At 43.7% G+C, this 21,383-nt stretch overlaps 1 protein-coding gene across 5 annotated transcripts in view; it reads left to right on the forward strand.

The window, feature by feature from the left end:
- Window positions 1-6,542: 6,542 nt before the first annotated feature.
- LOC134339269 (cytospin-B-like) overlaps window positions 6,543-21,383 on the forward strand; it is a 39,203-nt gene continuing 24,362 nt past the window's right edge. For all 5 annotated transcript variants that reach the window (XR_010016370.1, XR_010016371.1, XM_063035640.1 and 2 more), the window contains exons 1-3: window positions 6,543-6,672; window positions 6,819-6,937; window positions 18,029-18,105. Coding sequence is in view for 3 of the 5 variants with exons in the window: in XM_063035640.1 (XP_062891710.1) it covers window positions 18,046-18,105 (60 nt within the window). In the remaining 2 variants the exon portion in view is untranslated. The remainder of the gene's footprint in view (window positions 6,673-6,818; window positions 6,938-18,028; window positions 18,106-21,383) is intronic.

Below are 21,383 nucleotides of genomic sequence, written 5' to 3' on the forward strand. Positions count from 1 at the left end.
CGTGGGAAGGATGGAGACTGACTGACAACAGCTCTAACCAATCAAGGGGGCGGAAATTTAATAAGTGCTGAAGCTGTCCGCCAATGCCATAGGAAGTTCGCTTAACCAATCAAAACACGTCAGGTACTCTAATGAATATTAATATCGAGAACGAGAAAGTATGCAAATACTGAAACAGGGCAACGCACGCAAAATGCTGGAGGAACGCAGCAGGTCAGGCAACGTCTATGGAAAAGAGTTAATAGTCGATGTTTCGGGCCGAGACCCTTCCTAAGTTTTCATAGATGCTGCCTGGCCTGCTGAGTTCCTCCAGCATCTTCTGTGTGTTGTGGTTAATAACAAAAAGGTGACGGATCAGTCGAAAAGTACGATGCCAATTACTGTGAATATTTATTTTACTATTGAATCGCCTTTGGCTTCCTCTGGATCAGGGATTTTTGACTTTGCACCTTATATTCTCTGCCTACACTGCCCCTTCTCTGTAGCTGTTACGCAGCTGCGTTTAGAATGCAGAACAGTCTGCATTCAAAAGTTCAAAGGTCCATTTCATTGTCAAAGTAGGCATCTACAATACAACTCTGGTATAAGTCTTAGCCAGATAGCCATCAAGTACAGAAAAACTTTGGGAGACCTTAACAGAAAAGACATCAACCCACCCTACCCTCCTCCCCCCCCAAACAAAAAGGAAAGGAGAAACAAAACTCACAAACCCCAAACCCCCATCTGCTCCCTCGCACAAAAATACTAACAGATTGCCCACACTGAAAACAGTCTCCTTTGCATAAAAACAGAGAAAACAACATCAAACCCCCAACCCCACCCCATAAAAAAGAACAGTGCCGATAGCACCAAACCCCCACACACAGAAACCAACAGAACATCAGACCCCTCCCTCACACAAAAACCAAAACACCGCCCACCCAGAACCCCAACCCGCTGATCGGCAACAAGAAAGAAAACACAGAAATCTGAAGGAGAGCAATATAAACTACAGTCCAATAGCCACATAAATCCTACCGCAAAGACAGACCGTTGTGCTGCTGACCTGCGACCTTTTGACCTTCGCAACACCGACCTGCGGCCTTCCAACCACCATGCCATTGACCCGTGGCCTCCATGGAGAGCGACTGCTGCCCTCTGCGTTTGTCCCGATGCTTCGAAATGGAGTCGACAAGCAGAAGGTGTAGAAAAAGTGAAATAATTTGAAGAAACTGGCTATCTGTAAGACATTGCCTGAGGAATTGTTGTTTTCTGGTGCCACCTTGACCAAAAGATGGAAGATTCTGTTACAGTTTTACCTTGTACCCCCTCGATGCTCTGTAGAATGAATCAGAATCAGGTTTAATAACACTGACATATATCATGAAATTTGTTGCTTTGTGGCAGCAGTACATTGCAATACATAATAATAAAAAACTGTATAATACAATAAGTATATTGTTTATAAAAAAGAAAATTAAATTAAATGGGTAGTGCAAAAAGGGAGGATAAATACTGCAACACACATCAAAGTTGCTGGTGAACGCAGCAGGCTAGGCAGCATCTCTAGGAAGAGGTACAGTCGACGTTTCAGGCCGAGACCCTTCGTCAGGGCATAAATACTGCAGCTATGTTTATGCATTCATTGGCCATTCAGAAATCTGATAGCAGAGGGGAAGAAACGTGCCTGAAACATTGAGTGTGTGTCTTGAAGTTCGGTGATTTAGAACATAGAAGACTGCAGCACAGACAGGCCCTTTGACCCTATTACTCCACACTGCCATTAACCCTGCATTCTGCTTTCAAATTCAATCTTCCAGAGTAAATCACTTCACACTTTTCCATGCTGAATTCCATCTGCCACTTCTCAGGCCAGCTCTGCATCCTATCAATGTCCTGGTATGACTCTTGACAACCTACACTCTCCCCAACACCACCATGAATCGATCTGCATGAACAGTATACAAGGCAATCTTTTCATTGTACCTTGGTACATATGACAGTAATAAACACCATAACAAATAAACTGATCCAGCTTCACTGTCAGGTCTGACTACTTGAAGGTGCTGGGATTTATCTTGGAGGTGCTGAGATGCGTAACAAGAATTAGATGGAGCAGATTGGGAAGGTAGAGCAGAAATTGAGACTGTGCGAACAGCGCTCCCTCTCAATAACGGCGACGTACTTGGTCATCTGGTGTGCAATGTTCTTGGGACTGCAGCACTTGGCACAGATGTTCCCCCAACTCCTCCAGCTTAGAAATTACCCACACTATCTTCCAGTGCATCCGGGGATCCAAGGCACTCAGTGTTACCCGGATGAAATCATTGTTACCCGTGAGGATGACAAGGAACATCTCTAAAATCTCAACAGAGCATGAAAAAGATTATGTGCTCAGAGCACAACTCAACAACAGTGAATTCTTTAAACCAAGCGTCACTTACTGTTGTTACACCATTGATGCTCGAGTTTTATAGAAGTGTGCTAAGAAAATTCAAGCAATGGTGGATGCCCCAAGAACAAAGGACGTGTTACAGTTGAGGTCCTTTGTAGGATTTGTCAATTGCTATAACACGCTCCTGCCAAACCTGGTTTCTGTGCTCCACCCCTTGAATTCATAATGATAGATCAGGAAGAAATGGCAATGGACAAAGCAGAGTCTTTCCAAAAGGTAAAGGAAATGGTGATGTCAGACACTGTATTCACACATTACGATCCACATCATCCAGTGAAGCTTGCCATGCACTGTTCGGGCAAGCTTACCACACCCTGAAGAATGCTGTCCAGAGTTGTCAGAACCACTTCCTGCAGTGTCAGAGTCAAGTCCTACAACCACCAGGGAGAGGCCCCAGAACCTGAGATTGCCTCACAGCCACAAATCTCTCCTGCCGAACAGAATGACCTCCCCCCTCCCCAATTTGTCAGGACAGACATTGTCTCACAAGAGTAAGAAATCCTGCACAGCAATTAAATCTTTAGCCCTGAATGGGACAATTTAAAATTTACTGTCCTGTCGATGTCTATATAGTAGTTGTATTACATAGTATTCTATATATATGTTGAGATGCATTCTATATTGAGTTGGTTTATAGCTTTGTGGGGAGGAGTGCTGTATATTTAATGTTTCAATAATATTGTAAATATATTGTTTGATTAAGGATTCTATGTTGTTTACATATATCATTGCAGTTTATATGTAAAAGTACGAAAATGGCATACGTCATTACGTTGCCACATCATACGTGCGCCTCGCTAAAAGTAAAAACAAACATATGAGTTATCTCGTGGTTCTGTGTTTTTCTCTTAATTAAGTTTTATGTTCTGAAATTGCAAAAACATAACAGGATCAAAATGGACACCGGGAGACCTTGGCTGTTACGGCAGATGGACGGATGATGCTCAACAAAACGATATCCCCCAGTCTGTGACAGGTCTTACCAATAGAGAGGAAGCCTCACCTGGAGCATTGGCAATGATGTATGATACTGATGGATTCACCTGCTGAGTTCCTCCAGCATTTTGCACATTGCTCCAGGTTCCCAGTATCTACAGTCTATCTTGTGGCAACCAAGTTCTATAGCTGGTTCACTAGTTCCTCTGCCTTCTGCCATTTACTGTTGTTATTGCTTATTGTTCCACTCTACTTAGGAAGGATTTACAATAAAAATGGAAAATGCTGGAAACTCAGATTTCGTAGAGTAAGAAACAAAGTTCAAGTTGCAATTCAATGAAAACTGATGATTTCCTATGGAAAGTCATGGATCCAAAATGTTTATCTCTCTCTCCAGGTGCTGCTTGGCTTGCTGAGCATTTCTAGAATTTTCTGTTCCCCTCTTGGATTCACAGGATTTTATTATCTGCAGTCCCACAATCTCTTTGGCCCTTCCTCCCACCATCAGGCAGGAGGTGCCGTAACATGAGGACCGTTGGGTCGGGAAGCAGCTTCTTCCCGAGGCAGTGAGACGACTGAACTTCCTGCCACCACCCAAGTCTCATCACTTATGAAGCAACAGTAGTGTGACACTTTCATTTTTTAGCTTGTGTCGTCAATGCACCTAACGCTAAATGTCAATCCATTGGAATATATTTTGTTGCTTGTTAATTGATCAGTGGTAATACTACCTTGTGTTTCTATGTGAGTTATATGTAGTGTGTCGTGCACCTTGCTCCAGAGGCATGTAGTTTCATTGGGCAGTGTACAAGTATACAATTGAATGACAATAAGCTTGAACTTGTTGAGCCCAATGCACATGAGCTTAAGGCTTTGGGATTAAGCGATTGGAGTTGGGTAAAATGACAAGTGGGGATCAATGTTTAGGTGGCATCTTCAAGGATCAATGTTTGAGGTAGAGTGTTGGCAGGCAATGTCAGGTGTAGACAGTGTTTCTCGATAGGAACTGAGTGATGGACAGTAGGAGACAGCAAAGACAATGTGTCGATGAGAGGCTGTAAGAATGACAACACACACAAAATGCTGGAGGAACTCACTAGGATGGGCAGCATCTATGGAAAAGAATAAACAGTCAACGTTTTGGGCCGAGGCCCTTCATCGGGACTGGAAAGGAGCAGTCAGGGTAAGAAGGTGGATGAAGGGGAAGAAGAAGTATAAGGAGGTAGGTGATAGGTGAAACTGGGAGGAGGTGAAATAAAGAGCTGGGAAGTTGATTGGTGAAAGAGATAAGGGACTGGAAAAGAGGGTATCTGATAGGAGAGGATAGAAGACCATGGAAGAAAGGAAAGGGGGAGGAGCACCAGAGGGAGGTGATGGGAGGTAAGGAGATAAGGTGACAGAGGAAAACAGGAATGTGGAATGGTGGGGGGGGGGCAATTCCCGGAAATTCAAATAATCGATGTTCATGCCATCAGGTTGAAGGCTACCCAGATAAAATTTAAGATGTTGCTATTCCAATCTGAGTGTGGCCTCATTGCAACAGTAAAGGAGGCTGTGGACTGACATGTCAGAATGGGAAAGGGAAGTACAATTGAAATGGGTGGCACCAAGAGATCCTGCTCTTTGTGGCGGAAGGAGTGAAGGTGCTCGGCGAAGCGGTCTCCCAATCTACATTGGGTCTCACCGACATACAGGAGGCCACATCGGGATACAGTAGAATAGATGACCCCAACAGACTTGCAGGTGAAGTGTCACCTCATCTGGAAGGACTGTTTGGGGCCCTGAATGGTAGTGAGGGAGGAGGGGTAGTGGCAGGTGTTCCGCTCGCAACAAGTACCAGGAGGGAGATCAGTGGGGAGGGACAAGAGGACAAGGGAGTCGCAGAGGGAGTGATCACTGCGGAAAACAGAAAGCGGGGGAAGTAAAAACGTGCTTGGTGCTGGTGGTAGATACAGAGAATTACGTGCTGGATGCAGAGGCTAGTGGGGTAATAGGTGATTAGATGCAGCGACTGACAGAGGGGAAGTGGTAATAAGGGGGAGGCAGTGATAGGGCCAGGGAGGAAGAGGGATAAACCATCAGAATTGGGGGTGGTTGGAGTCAGCAACAGGAACTTGAGTAGATGAAGAAAAATCAAAAAGCTCAGGTGAGGTGCAGTGGTGGCAGTGCCAACGGAAAGGAGGCATTGGTGGGAATAAGCAGATCAGAGGGGAATTCATTCGGAGACTAGGCAGCATGGGAGCGTAACACTTCACAGCACCAGCGACCCAGGTTCTACTCCTGCCGCAGTCTGTAAGGTGATTGTACATTCACCCCATGACCACGTGGGACTCCTCCATGTGCTCCGGTTTCCTCCCACATTCCAAAAACGCACAGCTTTGTAGGTTAATTGGTGCAACTAGGCAACAATAAATAAATTAAATAAAGATACTGACTGGAGATGGGGAGACACAGTGTCGGACACACAGGGATTCAATGTAGACGGGCGAAGATAAATTGAAGTGGGGAGACGGCAGTAGTAGACTAACTGTATTTGTAAAAGATAGTTTTGGAGAAATGCAGGGAGACAAGAGTTGTGAATCCTCCTGTGAGGAATGAGAACGAAAAGGTTATTTTATTACCCACTGTAACTTCACCTTTAGTAAAATTTCTCTCTTCAGAGACGCTGACTGACTTGAGTGTTTACAGTATTTTCTTTTTTTTTCATTTCTAAAAGGAAAATTGTTGGAAAAGCGTGAGAGTGAATAAGTTGCAAGGGTGCAGGGAACTGGTAGGGAGAAGAGACGATTCTCCTGAGAGCCAGTACAGACATGACAGGCCGAATGGTCTCATTCTGGGGCAGACACCGCCTGTCACACTGGTACTTCCCTTTTCAATTAAATATAGGGGTGATGAGACTGCCAACCGGGAATCGTGGTCCAAATGAAGCGAATAATTTACACGGTTGCCTATCCCCGACCTTCGGCCACTCCACCAATTCCTATCACCTACCTATTCGGCGGACTCGCAGCCCAAGCCCTGGCAGCTGATTGACAGGTTCGTTCATCAATCAGTAACAGGGACTCCTGTGATTGACGTCGTTTTTCATCGGTCAAGCCAATCATAGTTGGATAGGCGGGACCAACAGTCCCTCCTGCCTCCGCAATTGGTTGACAGCAAACTGAGCGGTGGGCCGCCGGCAAACTCAGTGACGGAAGGCGATGTGTAACAAACGAGTCATCGCGGCGTAACGCGTTTCTGTTTAATTACAAAATTAAATTACAGATGCGTACGAAGAGAGATCTTACACCACAAAGTCTCAGGTTAAAAAGGCTCATTTTAAGTGAAGATAATTTAGCATCTAAAATTGGAATATGTTTGCAATATAAATTTTCATGATGCGTATAAAATGCTGGAGGTGCTCAGTAGGTCAGACTGTCAACTTTCGTTCTTTTCCTTCAACCTGCAGGTCCAACATATACGCTTGGCCGGTGGAAAACGACTCAGTCTCAGATTCCATGTTACTGATTGACGAGCGAGCCTGTCAATCCGCTGCCACGGCTTGAGGTGGCGAGCGCGACGAGTTAGGTGAGTGATAGCAGCTGCTGGAGTGGCCGAAGGTCGGCGGCTGGCGACCGTGTAAATTATCCGCTCTCTGGCGCTTCATTTGGGCCACAAATGAACCCGATGTGTTCAGGGAACCGGGGTGAAATCTTGTCTAAGCTTTAAGATACAAGATTATATTGATATAAGACGCTATCATTGAGAAGAGGTGGCTACCTACTGTCAAAGATGGGACGGCACACAAAATTATGGAAATTGAAGTTATTTATGAGGCTATTGTGGTTGAAATTTGAGGAAAGAATAATAAAGCATAGATTATAAGTTTTATTGGAAAGTGTGGCTGGAAATGGGAAATATAAGGTCTGGGGATTTTAATGCTGGTCGTACCATGTGGGGTTGCAGTGACATAAATGTGAATGGGTGGTGGAAGAGTTTCTGTTAGAAAAGTGTTTGGGGGTGCTTGAATGATGGTAAGAGTACAAGGATAAATCTATTTAACAACGCTGTTTCTGCTATAGGCATGCTGGTATTTGTGGATATTGCAAGTGTGTCTAACTGGGAAGTGCATAATGATACAACAGTGGGGAGTGATCATTTCCCCGTTAACTGTGCAATGGGAATAGATGTGTATCAGAGGAAAGGATCTTGTATCCCCAGATGGAATTTTAAAAAGGCAAATTGGGAAATACGTGAAACGGCGACTATACTTTTTTCCATAGATGCTGTCTGGCCTGCTGGGTTCCTCCAGCATTTTGTGCGTGTCGCTTGGATTTCCAGCATCTGCAGATTTTCTCTTGTTTGGGATATTCTGGATGATTTATGTGAAAGTAGATGTCCTGAACATTAGCTGAAGGATCAACTCCCAGATCACTGGAGATAATAAAAAGAAAGCTGTTCCCTGGTGGACAGATTATTGTAAAAGAGCTGTGAAGGAGTGGAATAAGGCTTTGGGAAAGTTAGACAGTGTTACTCCCGTTCATCTTTCATACAGTTTAAAAAAAGCTCAGGCTATTGTTAGAAAAGTGGTAAGAAGAGCAAAGAAAATGTATTGGGGACGGAACTGTGATAGGATTGGGAAAGAGATCCAGGGTGGGGAGGTTTGGGGTGTGATACAGAAAATGGGCGGATTTAGAAAACTTGCATTACCGGTGTTGTGTGGTTGGGAAAAGGTCACAGTTACTGACAATGAAAAAGCTAAGTTATTAGCAAAAACATGTCTGTACATAGTTTGGCCAATTTAAGTAAATTAAGTCTCATAGAGAAACAGTTTTGGCAAGGTTTTCTATGTTTCTATACCCTTGGTAATTTCTAAGATAAGGACATGTTTGGCACAGCTTTGTGGGCCAAAGTGCTGTAGGTTTTCTATGTTTCTAAGCAATCTTCAGATTGCTGAGGGGAAAAAAATGTTCCAGTTCCTGCTTGGATGTTGAATTTATATTATCTGAACTTAAAATGGCTATTAATGGTGCTGGTCAGACATCACCTGGGAAAAAGTTATTTGCTATAATATGTTTACAGGGTTATCAGACTCAAAACTTACATCGGCTTTGGAATCTTTTAATACAATATGACTTAAAGGGCAACCTTCTCCTTCCTGAAAATGAACAGATTTTAATCCCTTTATTGAAAGGTGGTAAAGATAGTGGGAGGTTGGGGGCGGGGGGGGAGTCTAAGACCAGAGGGTACTGCCTCAGAATCGTGAGGCATCCTTTTTAGAACGGAGATGAGGAGGAATTTCTTTAGAGTAGCGAATCTGTGGAATTTGTCACCACAGGTGGCTGAGGAGGCCAAGTCATTGGGTATAATTTAAGGCAGAAGTTGGTAGATTCTTGCTGCATCAGGGCATGATAGGATATGGGGAGAAGGCAGGAATGTGGGGCTTAGAAGGAAAATGGATCAGCCATGATGAAATGGCAGAGCAGATTCAATGGGCCAAATGACTTAATTCTGCTCCAATATCTTATGATCTTATAGACCTATTTTGCTAATATCACATGTATGTCAGATAATTGAATGAAGGGTTATAGCAAGGGTTGCTTATTGTGTGGAAAGTAGTGGAAAATTAGCTGTAAACCAATCTGGATTTCATAACGGGAGAACGGCTATGTTAAGATTGGAATCTGATATTCATAAGGTTCTAGCTGGTAAGAATCAGTGGTCGTAGATTTCTTTGATGTAGAGAAACCTTATGTTATGTACACAAGGGTTTCTGCTTAAAGATGGGACCAGGTGGTAGAATGTTCAATTGGATTCAAGATTTTTTATGTGATAGGATGATACAAGTTAGAGTGGGAACAATGTTCTCTTTGGGGTATGAGATAGAGAGTGGGACTCAACAGGGTAGCGTGTGTAGCCCACTCCTCTTTAACATTATGTTTAATGCTATTCTCCTAAGTGTTGGCTCGGATGTTTCCAAATCATGATATGCTGATGATGATGATGGAGTGCGGAAGAGAGGCAGGAATATAATTAGACAGTTCGGAAACTGCAGGCAGCTATTCATGAAGAAGAGGAATGGGGACGTTGGTGGGGATTTAAATCTGCTGTTGCAAAGACTCAGGTTATTCGTTTTTCTAAAAGGAACATTACACCCACAATTGATCACAAGTTATATGGTAAATCTCTTAAATGGGAGTCAGTTGTAGTGTTTCTATGTATGTGGATGGAGACGAGGCTAACATGGAAGGTGCTTTTAAATAAGATTCTAGAGAAGTATAAAAAAGCCCTTGTGCTTAGTTGGGAGTGATTAGAAGGGCACTTAAACAAACGTATATTGCTGTAATCAGATCTGTCTTTGAGTGTGGATGTGTTGCTTATGGGGAGCCTTAATGCCCTTAGATAAAGTTCAAGCTCAAGCATTGAGATTATGTTTGGCCGGAAACGTCGACTGTACTTTGTTTCCATAGACACTGTCTGGCCTGTTGAGTTCCTCCAGCATTTTGTGCGTGTTGCTTCATGAGTGTGTTGCTAGGCACAGCACAAATGCCATCTGTAAATTTGCCGACGACACAACTACTGTTGGCAGAATTTCAGATGGCGATGAGAAAGCGTACAAGAGTGAAGTAGATCGTCTGGCTGGGTCGTGTCACAGCAGAACAACCTTGTGGACGTCAGGAAGGAGAAGATGAGGGAACACACACCAGTCCTCATCGAGGGATCAGAAGTGGAAAGGGGGAGCAGTTTCAAGTTCCTGGGTGTCATCAGCTCTGAGGATCTATCCTGGCCCCAATATATTGGTGCAATTACAGAGAAGGCACGACAGTGGCTATATTTCATTAGGAGTTTGGGGAGATTTGGTATGTTACAAAAGACACTTGCACACTTCTACAGACGTACCACGGACAGCATTCTAACCGGCTGCATCGCCGTTGGGTATAGAGGGGCCGCAGAAAGTTGTAGACTCAGCCAGCTCCATCATGGGCACCAGCCTCCCCAGCGTCCAGGACACCTCCAAAAGGCGATTCCTCAAAAAGGCAGCACCCGTCATTAAGGACCACCATCATCCAGGGCATGCCCTCTTCTCATGGCTACCATCAAGGAAGAGGTACAGAAGGCTGAAGACACATGCTCAGTGTTTCAAGGTTAGCTTCTTCGTCTCCAACATCAGATTTCTGAATAGACAATTAACCCATGAACATTTCCTCAGTATTTTTTTTCCTCTCTTTCCACACTACTTGTTTAGTTTAATTTAATTTTTATATGTACTTATTGTAATTTGCAGCTTTCATTATATTGTATTGCAATTTACTGCTGCCGCAAAACAACAAATTTCACAACATATGCCAGTGATATTAACGCCATTCTGAATCCGAGGATATAAAGTTGGTCATCCAGTAATTGTGACATTAGCAGTGCTGTGAGCACAGCAGTCATAAGTACTTCCGTTGTGGTAGCATGGGAAATGAATAGACACAAAATCTTGAGTTGTTTAATGTGGAATCTGGTCCCAGTGTCCCAGTGCACCCCTTTCTGTCACTCCCCCATGGTTTCTCCCTTTGCCTGTGGTTGATTTAAACCTTCAAGAAAAAAATCAAGATGAAGAATGATTATATATCAGTGGCACAAGTAGTTCGGCAATATACGCAGGCAAATATGAATTCTTACATATCAAAATCGGATTTAATATCGCTGCCATATGTTGTGAAATTTGTTAACTTTATGGCAATGGTACAATGAAATACATAATAAGCATAGAGAAAAAACTGAATTACAGTAACTATTAAATAGTTAAGTTAAAATAAGTACAGCAAAAAAAACAGAAATCAAAAAAACTAGTGAGATGGTAGTCATGGGTTCAATGTCCATTTAGGAATCGTATGTCAGAGGGGAAGAAGCTGTTCCTGAAAAGCTGAGTGTGTGTCTTCAGGCTCCCATACCTCCTTCCCAACGGTAACAATGAGGAGAGGGCATGTTCTGCGTGGTGGGGGTCCTCAGTGATGGCTGCCACCTTCCTGAGGCACTGCTCCTTGAAGATGTCTTAGATATTATGAAGGCTAGTACCTATGATGGAGTTAATTGTACAAGTTTCTGCAACTTATTTTGATTTTATGTGGTAGCCCCCCCCCCACCGTTCCAGACGGTGGTGCAGCCAGTCAGAATGCTCTCCACAATACATTTGTAGAAGTTTTTGAGTGTTTTAGTTGATAAGCCAAATCTCCTCAATGTCTGAATGAAATATAACCACTACCTTGCCTTCTTTATAGCTGCATCAATATGTTGGGACCAGGTTAGATCCTCAGAGATCTTGACACCCAGGAGCTTAAAATTGCTCACTCTCTCCACTTCTGATCCCTTTATGAGGACTGGTTTGTGTTCCCTCATCTTACTCTTCCTGAAGTCCACAATCAGCTCTTTGGTCTTGCTGATGTCGGGTGCAAGGTTATTGCTGCAACACCACTCAACTAGCTGGATCTCTCGTGGTCTGTACATACCGGCTGTGTGGTGAAAAAGGCACAACAGCACCGCTTTCACCTCAGACAGTTGAAGAAGTTTGGTATGGGCCCCCAAGTCCTAAGAACTTTCTATAGGGGCACAATTGAGAGCATCCTGACTGGCTGCATCACTGCCTGCTATGGGAACTGTGCTTCCCTCAATCACCGGACCCTGCAAAGAGTGGTGCGGACAGCCCAGCACACCTGAATATGTGAACTTCCCACTATTCAGGACATTTACAGCGACAGGTGTGTAAAAGGGCCCAAAGGATCATTGGGGACCCGAGTCACCCCAAACCACGAACTGTTCCAGCTGCTGCCATCCAGGAAACGGTACTGCAGCATAAAAGCCAGGACCAACAGACTCCGGGACAGCTTCTTCCACCCTGCCATCAGACTGATTAATTCATGCTGATACAACTGTACTTCTATGTTATATTGCCCTGTTGTACATAATATTTATTATAAATTACTATAAATTGCACATTTAGACAGAGACGTAAGGTAAAGATTTTTGCTCCTCGTGTATAGGAAGGATATAAGATATAAAGTCAGATCAATATATCTCACTTTTGTACGCCCTTTTGTCACCATCTGAGATCTTGCCAACAATGCTATTGTAACAATTTATAGATGGCACTTGAGCTGTGCTCAGCCACACAATTTGGGTGTAGAGAGGGTAGAGCAGTGGGCTAAGCACACGTCCCTGTGGTGTGCCAGTGTTGATTACTGAGGATCCAGGTGCAGAGGGAGGTACAGAGGCCTACGTTCTGTAGTTTTCTGATCAGGACTGTAGGAATGATGGTGTTAAATGCTGAGCTATAGTCAATGAATAGCATCCTGACGTAGGTCCAGGCTGCGTGAGAGCCATTGAGATCGTGTCTGCTGTAGACCTGTTGTGGCGATAGGCAAATCTACATAGATGGTTCAAAAGATCCAGTGACAAGTCGTTCAGGTGTTTCTGTCTGTGTTACCAAGGATCGGGTGACTGATAAGAAAAAATTATCAGACAAAGTATCAGTATTCACATCTGGGATGGCTATTATCACTTTCGCCTTGAAATGATTCGAAGAAGTATGCCCTGATTAGGTACTTGTGTGCTCTGATTCATTCTTGGTCTTGACTTCAATTAAAACAGGTACTTCAAATCGTAAGCCAGGCATTCTTTTTGAGATTTGACAACATCTGTTGAAGCTGCAGGGCCAGGCCTGTGTATCCAATTCTTATGGGTTCCCGCCTGTGTCGGGGTTGAAAGTAGTGAGGTGGCAGACATTCTAGCCAAGCAATCACTTAAAATTAAGGATAGAAATGTAGTGGTGTCTTTGCATAAAGGGGAGATGAAAACCATAATTAAAAAGTCTATTCGATCATTGTGGCAACATAGTTGGAATAAGGAAAAGAAAGGACGGTGTTTATATAAAATTCAGAGGATGGTGAGAACTCGACTGTGAGATGGTGGGTAAAAGGAGAGAAGTACTTAAATGTTTACATATTCTCCATACTAGTTTGAATAATTCCTTGTTCAGAATTAATATGCGTAAGAAGGTCACTTATCCCTGTAAGCATAAGTGCTACACCTGTCCCTACACCTCCTCTCTTGCCACCATTCAGGGCCCCAAACAGTACTTCCAAGTGAGGCAACACTTCACTTGTGAGTCTGTTGGGGTCATCTATTGCATCCGGTGCTCCCGGTGCGGCCTCCTCTACATCAGTGAAATACAACGCAGATTGGGGGACCGCTTCATCAGCACCTCCGCTCCGTCCGCCAAAACAGACAGGATCTCCCAGTAGCCACCCACTTCAACTCTGCTTCCCACTCCCATTCAGATAAACTGGACTGGTCAAAGAACACTGAGGCTGTCTACAAGAAGGGTCAGAGCCGTCTCTGTTTCCTGAGGAGACTGAGGTCCTTTAACATCTGCCGGACGATGCTGAGGATGTTCTACGAGTCTGTGATGGCCAGTGCTATCATGTTTGCTGTTGTGTGCTGGGGCAGCAGGCTGAGGATAGCAGACACCAACAGAATCAACAAACTCATTCGTAAGGCCAGTGATGTTGTGGGGATGGAACTGGACTCTCTGATGGTGGTGTCTGAAAAGAGGATGCTGTCCAAGTTGCATGCCATCTTGGACAACGTCTCCCATCCACTACATAATGTACTGGGTGGGCACAGGAGTACATTCAGCCAGAGACTCATTCTACCGAGATGCAGCACAGAGCGTCATAGGAAGTCATTCCTGCCTGTGGCCATCAAACTTTACAACTCCTCCATTGGAGGATCAGACATCCTGAGCCAATAGGCTGGTCCTGGACTTATTTCATAAGTTACTGACATGATTTACATATTACTATTTAACTATTTATGGTTCTATTACTATTTATTATTTATGGAGCAACTGTAACAAAAAACAATTTCCCCTGGGATTAATAAAGTATGACTATGACTATATGTCCATACATGGCCTCCTCTACTGCCATGATGAGACTAAACTCGGGTTGGAGGAGCAACACTTCATATACCGTCTAGGTGGTCTCCAGCCCCTTGGTAGGAACATAGAATTCTCCAACTTCCAGTAATTCCCTTCCCCTATCCCTATGTCACTCTGCCCCCTCCTCCAGCTGCCTACCACCTCCCTTTTGGTTCCGCCTCCTTCTACTACCCATTGTGTTTTCCCCTATTCCTTCTTCACCTTTCCGGCCTATCCCCTCCCTGCTTCCCCTCCCCAACCCCTTTATCTTTCCCCTACTGGTTTTTCATCTGGAACCTACCAGCCTTCTCCTTCCCACCCTCCCCCCACCTTCTTTATAGGGCCTCTGCCCCCTCCCTCTTCCGTCCTGACGAAGGGTCCCGGCCCAAAACGTCGACCGATCTTTTCCACGAGTGCTGCCCGACCTACTGAGTTCCTCCAGCGTGTTGTGAGAACGTCATTTGTGGGAGTGAACTTGTCAAGAAACAGTGCAGCATATATTGTTTGAAGGCAATTCCTATGAGGTGCAAAGGAAACATCTGGATACTAAATTGAGACTTTTAGGACAGACAGAGTTGAACATGGAAAGTTTGTTGGGTTATCACTGACATTGTAATGGATATTGTAGTGCATATCTAACTTTCTGAAAAGATTTAGACTTTTTGATATCAGGAGTTCTTTGTGGGGTGGGGGATGCAGTTCAGTGGGTATACTTCCTCCACACTCCAACTCAGCAGGTGACAGTCATGCACCTTATGTTGATCTGCCAACCACCAATAAACTTTACAAGAAGAAGGAATAGGAAAAGGCGTGACAAGCCACTTGGCCTATCAGGTCCACACCAGCTTCCGGGGGATCGCTCCCTCTCCCTGCTATTTCCCCATACCCCTGCAACTCTTTCTCATGTTTGTCCAACAGTTCTCCTTTTGAAACGGGGAATTGCACAGTACAATGTTCCTCAACAAGGAGAAGGGAGCGAGTTTATAAATCTGGTGGGAACAAAGGATGATGGGAATAGCGAGGGTGGAGTGCTCCAGGGACGGTGTGAGACAGGTGGCAGAGAGAGAGTGCCAGGGTCATGGTTGGCATGGGTGCACAGACACCCAGCCCTGAGAGACCAGGCAAGGGAACCTTGCTTGCCTTAGTCCGCTTAGGAAGTGGAGGCACTGCTGTGCCTTCTTGTTCAGGGAAGTGATATTAAGGGACCAGGTGAGGTCATCCATAATGTGAACTCCCGGGAACCTGATGCACTTATAACCATATGACAGTTACAGCACGGAAACAGGCCATCTGGGCCCTTCTAGTCCGTGCCAAACTCTTACCCTATCCTATTCCCACCGACCTGCACTCAGCCCCATAACCCTCCATTCCTTTCCTGTCCGTATACCTATCCAATTTAACTTTAAACAACAACATGGAACCTGCCTCAACCACTTCTGCTGGAAGCTCGTTCCACACAGCTACCACTCTGAGTAAAGAAGTTCCCCCTCATGTTACCCCTAAACTTTTGTCCTTTAACTCTCAACCCATGCCCTCTTGTTGAATCTTCCCCACTCTCAATGGAAAAAGCCTATCCACATCAACTCTGTCAATCCCCCTCATAATTTTAAACACCTCTATCAAGTCTCTCCTCAACCTTCTACGCTCCAAAGAATAAAGACCTAACTTGTTCAACCTTTCTCTGTAACTTAGGAGATGAAACCAAGGCAACATTTTAGTAAACCTCCTCTGTACTCTCTCAATTTTATTGACATCTTTCCTATAATTCGCTGACCAGAACTGGTCCAGCGATACTCCAGATCTGGCCTTACCAATGCCTTATACAAATTCAACATTACATCCCAACTCCTATACTCAATGCTCTGATTAATAAAGGCCTGCAAACCAAAAGCTTTCTTCACCACCCTATCCACATGAGATTCCATCTTCAGAGAACTATGCTTCAGTTTCTGTACGGAGGAGCCATGTACTCACAGAGGGGCATCGTTCCTCTGCACCTTCCTGAAGTCCGCAGTAATTTCCTTTGTCTTCTCCATATTCAGGCTTAGGCTGTCCTTCTTGCACTAATCCACCAGCCACTCCACGTCCTTTCTATTGTCTGTCTCATCATTATTATTCTCGATAAGGCCAACCACTGTTGTGTCATCCGCAAACTTGATGATGCAGTTTGAGCTGGACCCTACACCACATCATGCGTTAGCTGCGTGAACAGCAGCAGGCTGAGCACGCCGCGTTGGGGAGCGCCAGTGCTCAGTGTAACGAGGCGAGAGACGTTGCTGCCCTCCCGGTCTGACCGTGGCCTTACTGTTAAGAAGTCCAGTGTCCAATTGCAGAGGGGGGTGTTGAGAGCCAGCAACGACAGTTTGCCCACCAGTTCCCGGGGTCTGAGTGGTTGTCCCAAATACGATTCCCCTCTCTCTGCGCCCCCCCCCGCCCGACTCTCAGTCCACAGTAGAAACCAATATCTAAATCAAGGTTTATCATCACTCACATAAGTCATGATTTTTTTTTGCAGCAGCAGTACAGTGCAATATGTAAATTTACTGCAGTACTATGCAGAAGTCTTAGGCACCCAAGTGTTCTCGTTCTGTCTCGCTCTCTAGCTCTCTATCTCTCTATCTATGGAAGTTGGATCACATGGGAGCACCTTTACCACTACCCAACTTCTCAAGTCAGCTCAGCGTGTCCACATCACTGACATCCGACAGGATCCTGAATGTTGTATTGTCATCATCACCTCTGGTACTCTCCTCCAGTTGACACAATCCTTTATCCCAACGTAATGCATTTGACATCAGTGGCTGAACAATCCTCTATTTGGCAAACTCCACTTTACAATAAAAGGATTTATGTGACAGAAACAGTAACCATGAAACGACAAAATTGTATTTAATGTCTGTCTGGCTTACTGAAGTCCCTTTACATTGGATATAAATGCTATGAGAAAAGAGAGTTTTGGAAAATTACTTCAAGCCAAATAATGACAACAGAACAAATGTGTATTGGTTTTAGGAAGTTCTTCACCATCATGCAGAAGACATAGCAGCATAATTAGGCCAGTTGGACCATCAAGTCTGCTCTTCCATTCCATCATGGCTGATTTACCTTTCTCTTAACCCCATTCTCCTGCCTGCTCTTCATAACCTTTGTCACTCTTACTAATCAAGAACCTATCAACCTCCACCTTAAATGTACTCAATAAGTTGGCCTCTACACCAACTGTGGCAATGAATTCCACAGATTCACCATTAGGAAAACTCATTCAGCTGTCTGTAAAGTCTTGCAAACTCTGGATCACCCTGTACTAAGGTGCACAGTAGTTTGGTAGTAATGATACTGGACTAGTCTGGTGGTCCGGCGGAATGGAATAATGGCTTGAAGCTGTGGCATCAAATGGCATCTCAGCATAAATTCTTTGGAATTTAAAGCAATAAGTTGGGAATCATGAAAATCTGACCAGTTTACTAATGTTCTTTGGGAGAAGAAGTTTTCCCCCGCTTATCCATATCTGTTTCCAGAGCCATTCTGTCAGTCTTCTGACATCACATCAAATTACTCAGTCCAAGGGCAATTAGAGATGGACACTGAGGCCTATCGAGAATTTTTGTTCAGGGGTGAAAAAGGCAGTCAGTTGCTAGAAAGCATCCGTCATTGGTAGGGAGCAAAGTCATTTGTAGTTCGAAATGCTTTAAATGATCCTTATTTTTGTTTTGCAGTTCACTAAATTGGAAAGATGAACATAGATATTTCTCTCCTGTCTCAGATAGTCAACGACGACGATGAGGATACAATGGTAAGTCACGTACTGACATCAGCCATACCATAGCTCAGTGTGAGATAAACAGTTAACATTTCACATACTGTAGTTCAGTGGGGGAGAAACAGTTAACATTTCACATACTGCAGCTCAGTGAGGGAGAAACAGTTAACATTTCACATACTGTAGCTCAGTGGGGGAGAAACAGTTAACATTTCACATACTGTAGCTCAGTGGGGGAGAAACAGTTAACATTTCACATACTGCAGCTCAGTGAGGGAGAAACAGTTAACATTTCACATACTGTAGCTCAGTGGGGGAGAAACAGTTAACATTTCACATACTGTAGCTCAGTAAGAGGGAAACAGTTAACATTTCACATACTGTAGCTCAGTGTGAGATAAACAGTTAACATTTCACATACTGTAGCTCAGTGGGGGAGAAACAACATTTCACATACTGTAGCTCAGTGGGAGATAAACAGTTAACATTTCACATACTGTAGCTCAGTAAGAGGGAAACAGTTAACATTTCACATACTGTAGTTCAGTGGGGAAGAAACAGTTAACATTTCACATACTGCAGCTCAGTGAGGGAGAAACAGTTAACATTTCACATACTGTAGCTCAGTGGGAGATAAACAGTTAACATTTCACATACTGTAGCTCAGTGTGAGATAAACAGTTAACATTTCACATACTGTAGTTCAGTGGGGGAGAAACAGTTAACATTTCACATACTGCAGCTCAGTGAGGGAGAAACAGTTAACATTTCACATACTGTAGCTCAGTGGGGGAGAAACAGTTAACATTTCACATACTGTAGCTCAGTGGGGGAGAAACAGTTAACATTTCACATACTGCAGCTCAGTGAGGGAGAAACAGTTAACATTTCACATACTGTAGCTCAGTGGGGGAGAAACAGTTAACATTTCACATACTGTAGCTCAGTAAGAGGGAAACAGTTAACATTTCACATACTGTAGCTCAGTGTGAGATAAACAGTTAACATTTCACATACTGTAGCTCAGTGGGGGAGAAACAACATTTCACATACTGTAGCTCAGTGGGAGATAAACAGTTAACATTTCACATACTGTAGCTCAGTAAGAGGGAAACAGTTAACATTTCACATACTGTAGTTCAGTGGGGAAGAAACAGTTAACATTTCACATACTGCAGCTCAGTGAGGGAGAAACAGTTAACATTTCACATACTGTAGCTCAGTGGGAGATAAACAGTTAACATTTCACATACTGTAGCTCAGTGTGAGATAAACAGTTAACATTTCACATACTGTAGTTCAGTGGGGGAGAAACAGTTAACATTTCACATACTGCAGCTCAGTGAGGGAGAAACAGTTAACATTTCACATACTGTAGCTCAGTGGGGGAGAAACAGTTAACATTTCACATACTGTAGCTCAGTGGGGGAGAAACAGTTAACATTTCACATACTGCAGCTCAGTGAGGGAGAAACAGTTAACATTTCACATACTGTAGCTCAGTGGGGGAGAAACAGTTAACATTTCACATACTGTAGCTCAGTAAGAGGGAAACAGTTAACATTTCACATACTGTAGCTCAGTGTGAGATAAACAGTTAACATTTCACATACTGTAGCTCAGTGGGGGAGAAACAACATTTCACATACTGTAGCTCAGTGGGAGATAAACAGTTAACATTTCACATACTGTAGCTCAGTAAGAGGGAAACAGTTAACATTTCACATACTGTAGCTCAGTGGGGGAGAAACAGTTAACATTTCACATACTGCAGCTCAGTGAGGGAGAAACAGTTAACATTTCACATACTGCAGCTCAGTGAGGAAGAAACAGTTAACATTTCACATACTGTAGCTCAGTGGGGGAGAAACAGTTAACATTTCACATACTGTAGCTCAGAGGGAAATAAACAGTTAACATTTCACATACTGTAGCGCAGTGGGAGATAAACAGTTAACGTTTCACATACTGTAGCTCAGAGGGCCTTCTAGGAGAGAAACAGATTTTACATCTCTGATTCTAGTTACATTCTGATGAAAGTAACAAAAACAGAATGCTGGACACACCCAGCATATCAGGCAGTACAAACGTTTAATGAAGGTATATCCACCCAAAACATTAACTCTGATTCTACCTCCACAGATGCTTCTAGACCTGCCAAGTATTCCCCGTACTTTGATTTTACTTCAGATTTCCAACATCTGCAGTTTTCTTACATTTCAAATACAGGCCATTCCCAGGTTAAAAATACCCCACTGATAAGACATCCCTACAAACTAACAATCTCCCATAACATTATTAAGAAGTCCAAATTTATTATTAAGAATTCAGAAGTCCAACATATGTGCATACATTCTATGTTCTATAAGACATGGCTTTTCTCTACTTTCAGTAATTGGTCTTTCTTATCCATCTTTCACAGAACATAGAAGAGTACAGCACAGAAACAGGTCATTTGGCCCACAGTGTTGTGCTGTCCCAGCTAAAAAGCAAATCAAAAACACCCAAACACTAATCACTCCTACCTACACCTTGTCCATATCCCTCCATCTTCCTTACGTCCATGTGCCTATCCAAACGTCTCTTAAAAGCCCTAATGTATTTACCTCTACCCCTATACCAGACAGCGCATACCAGGCATCCACCACTCTCTGGGTAAAAAAACTTACCCCTCATATCCCCCTTAAGCCTATACCCTGTCACCTTGAATGCATGCCCTCTAGTAGACATTGCAAGCCTGGGAAACAGATACTCTCTGTCTACTCATCCATGCCTCTCATTCTTATAAACCTCTATCAGATCTTTGCTGCTCCAGAGAAAACGACAGAAGTTTATCCAGCCTCTCCTGATAGAACGTGCCCTCCAAACCAGGCAGCAGCCTGGTAAACCACTTCTGGACCTTCTGCAAAGCCTCAGCATCCAGTGGGGTGATCTTCAGTGCTTCTGATGATATTCATTACAATACTGTGGAGATATGGTTCCCATAGAGTTAATTTTGTGCAGATTGCAACTTGAGGACAAAACTGATTTACAGACATCCGTAAAAATGGAAACCATTGTTACCCAAGGACAGCCTGTGTTTCTTTTGTTAATTAATAAATTGGACCGGGGTCACTGAAGCACACTTTTTAAACGTACAGATAACAAAAACTTGGAGGCTTAATGATTTGTGAGGATTTCACTTTGGGCTTCATTGGGTCAGTATGGGAGGGCAGAGTGGGAGATGGTTTATTTGACACTCCGGAATCCACTGAGTTGAACAACAACGTAAGTTGTTAAGTAGGAAAAAACGTTAGTACAAATAGATGGAG

Source organism: Mobula hypostoma, chromosome 29 (assembly GCF_963921235.1).
Source record: "Mobula hypostoma chromosome 29, sMobHyp1.1, whole genome shotgun sequence".
Classification (NCBI taxonomy): domain Eukaryota; kingdom Metazoa; phylum Chordata; class Chondrichthyes; order Myliobatiformes; family Myliobatidae; genus Mobula; species Mobula hypostoma.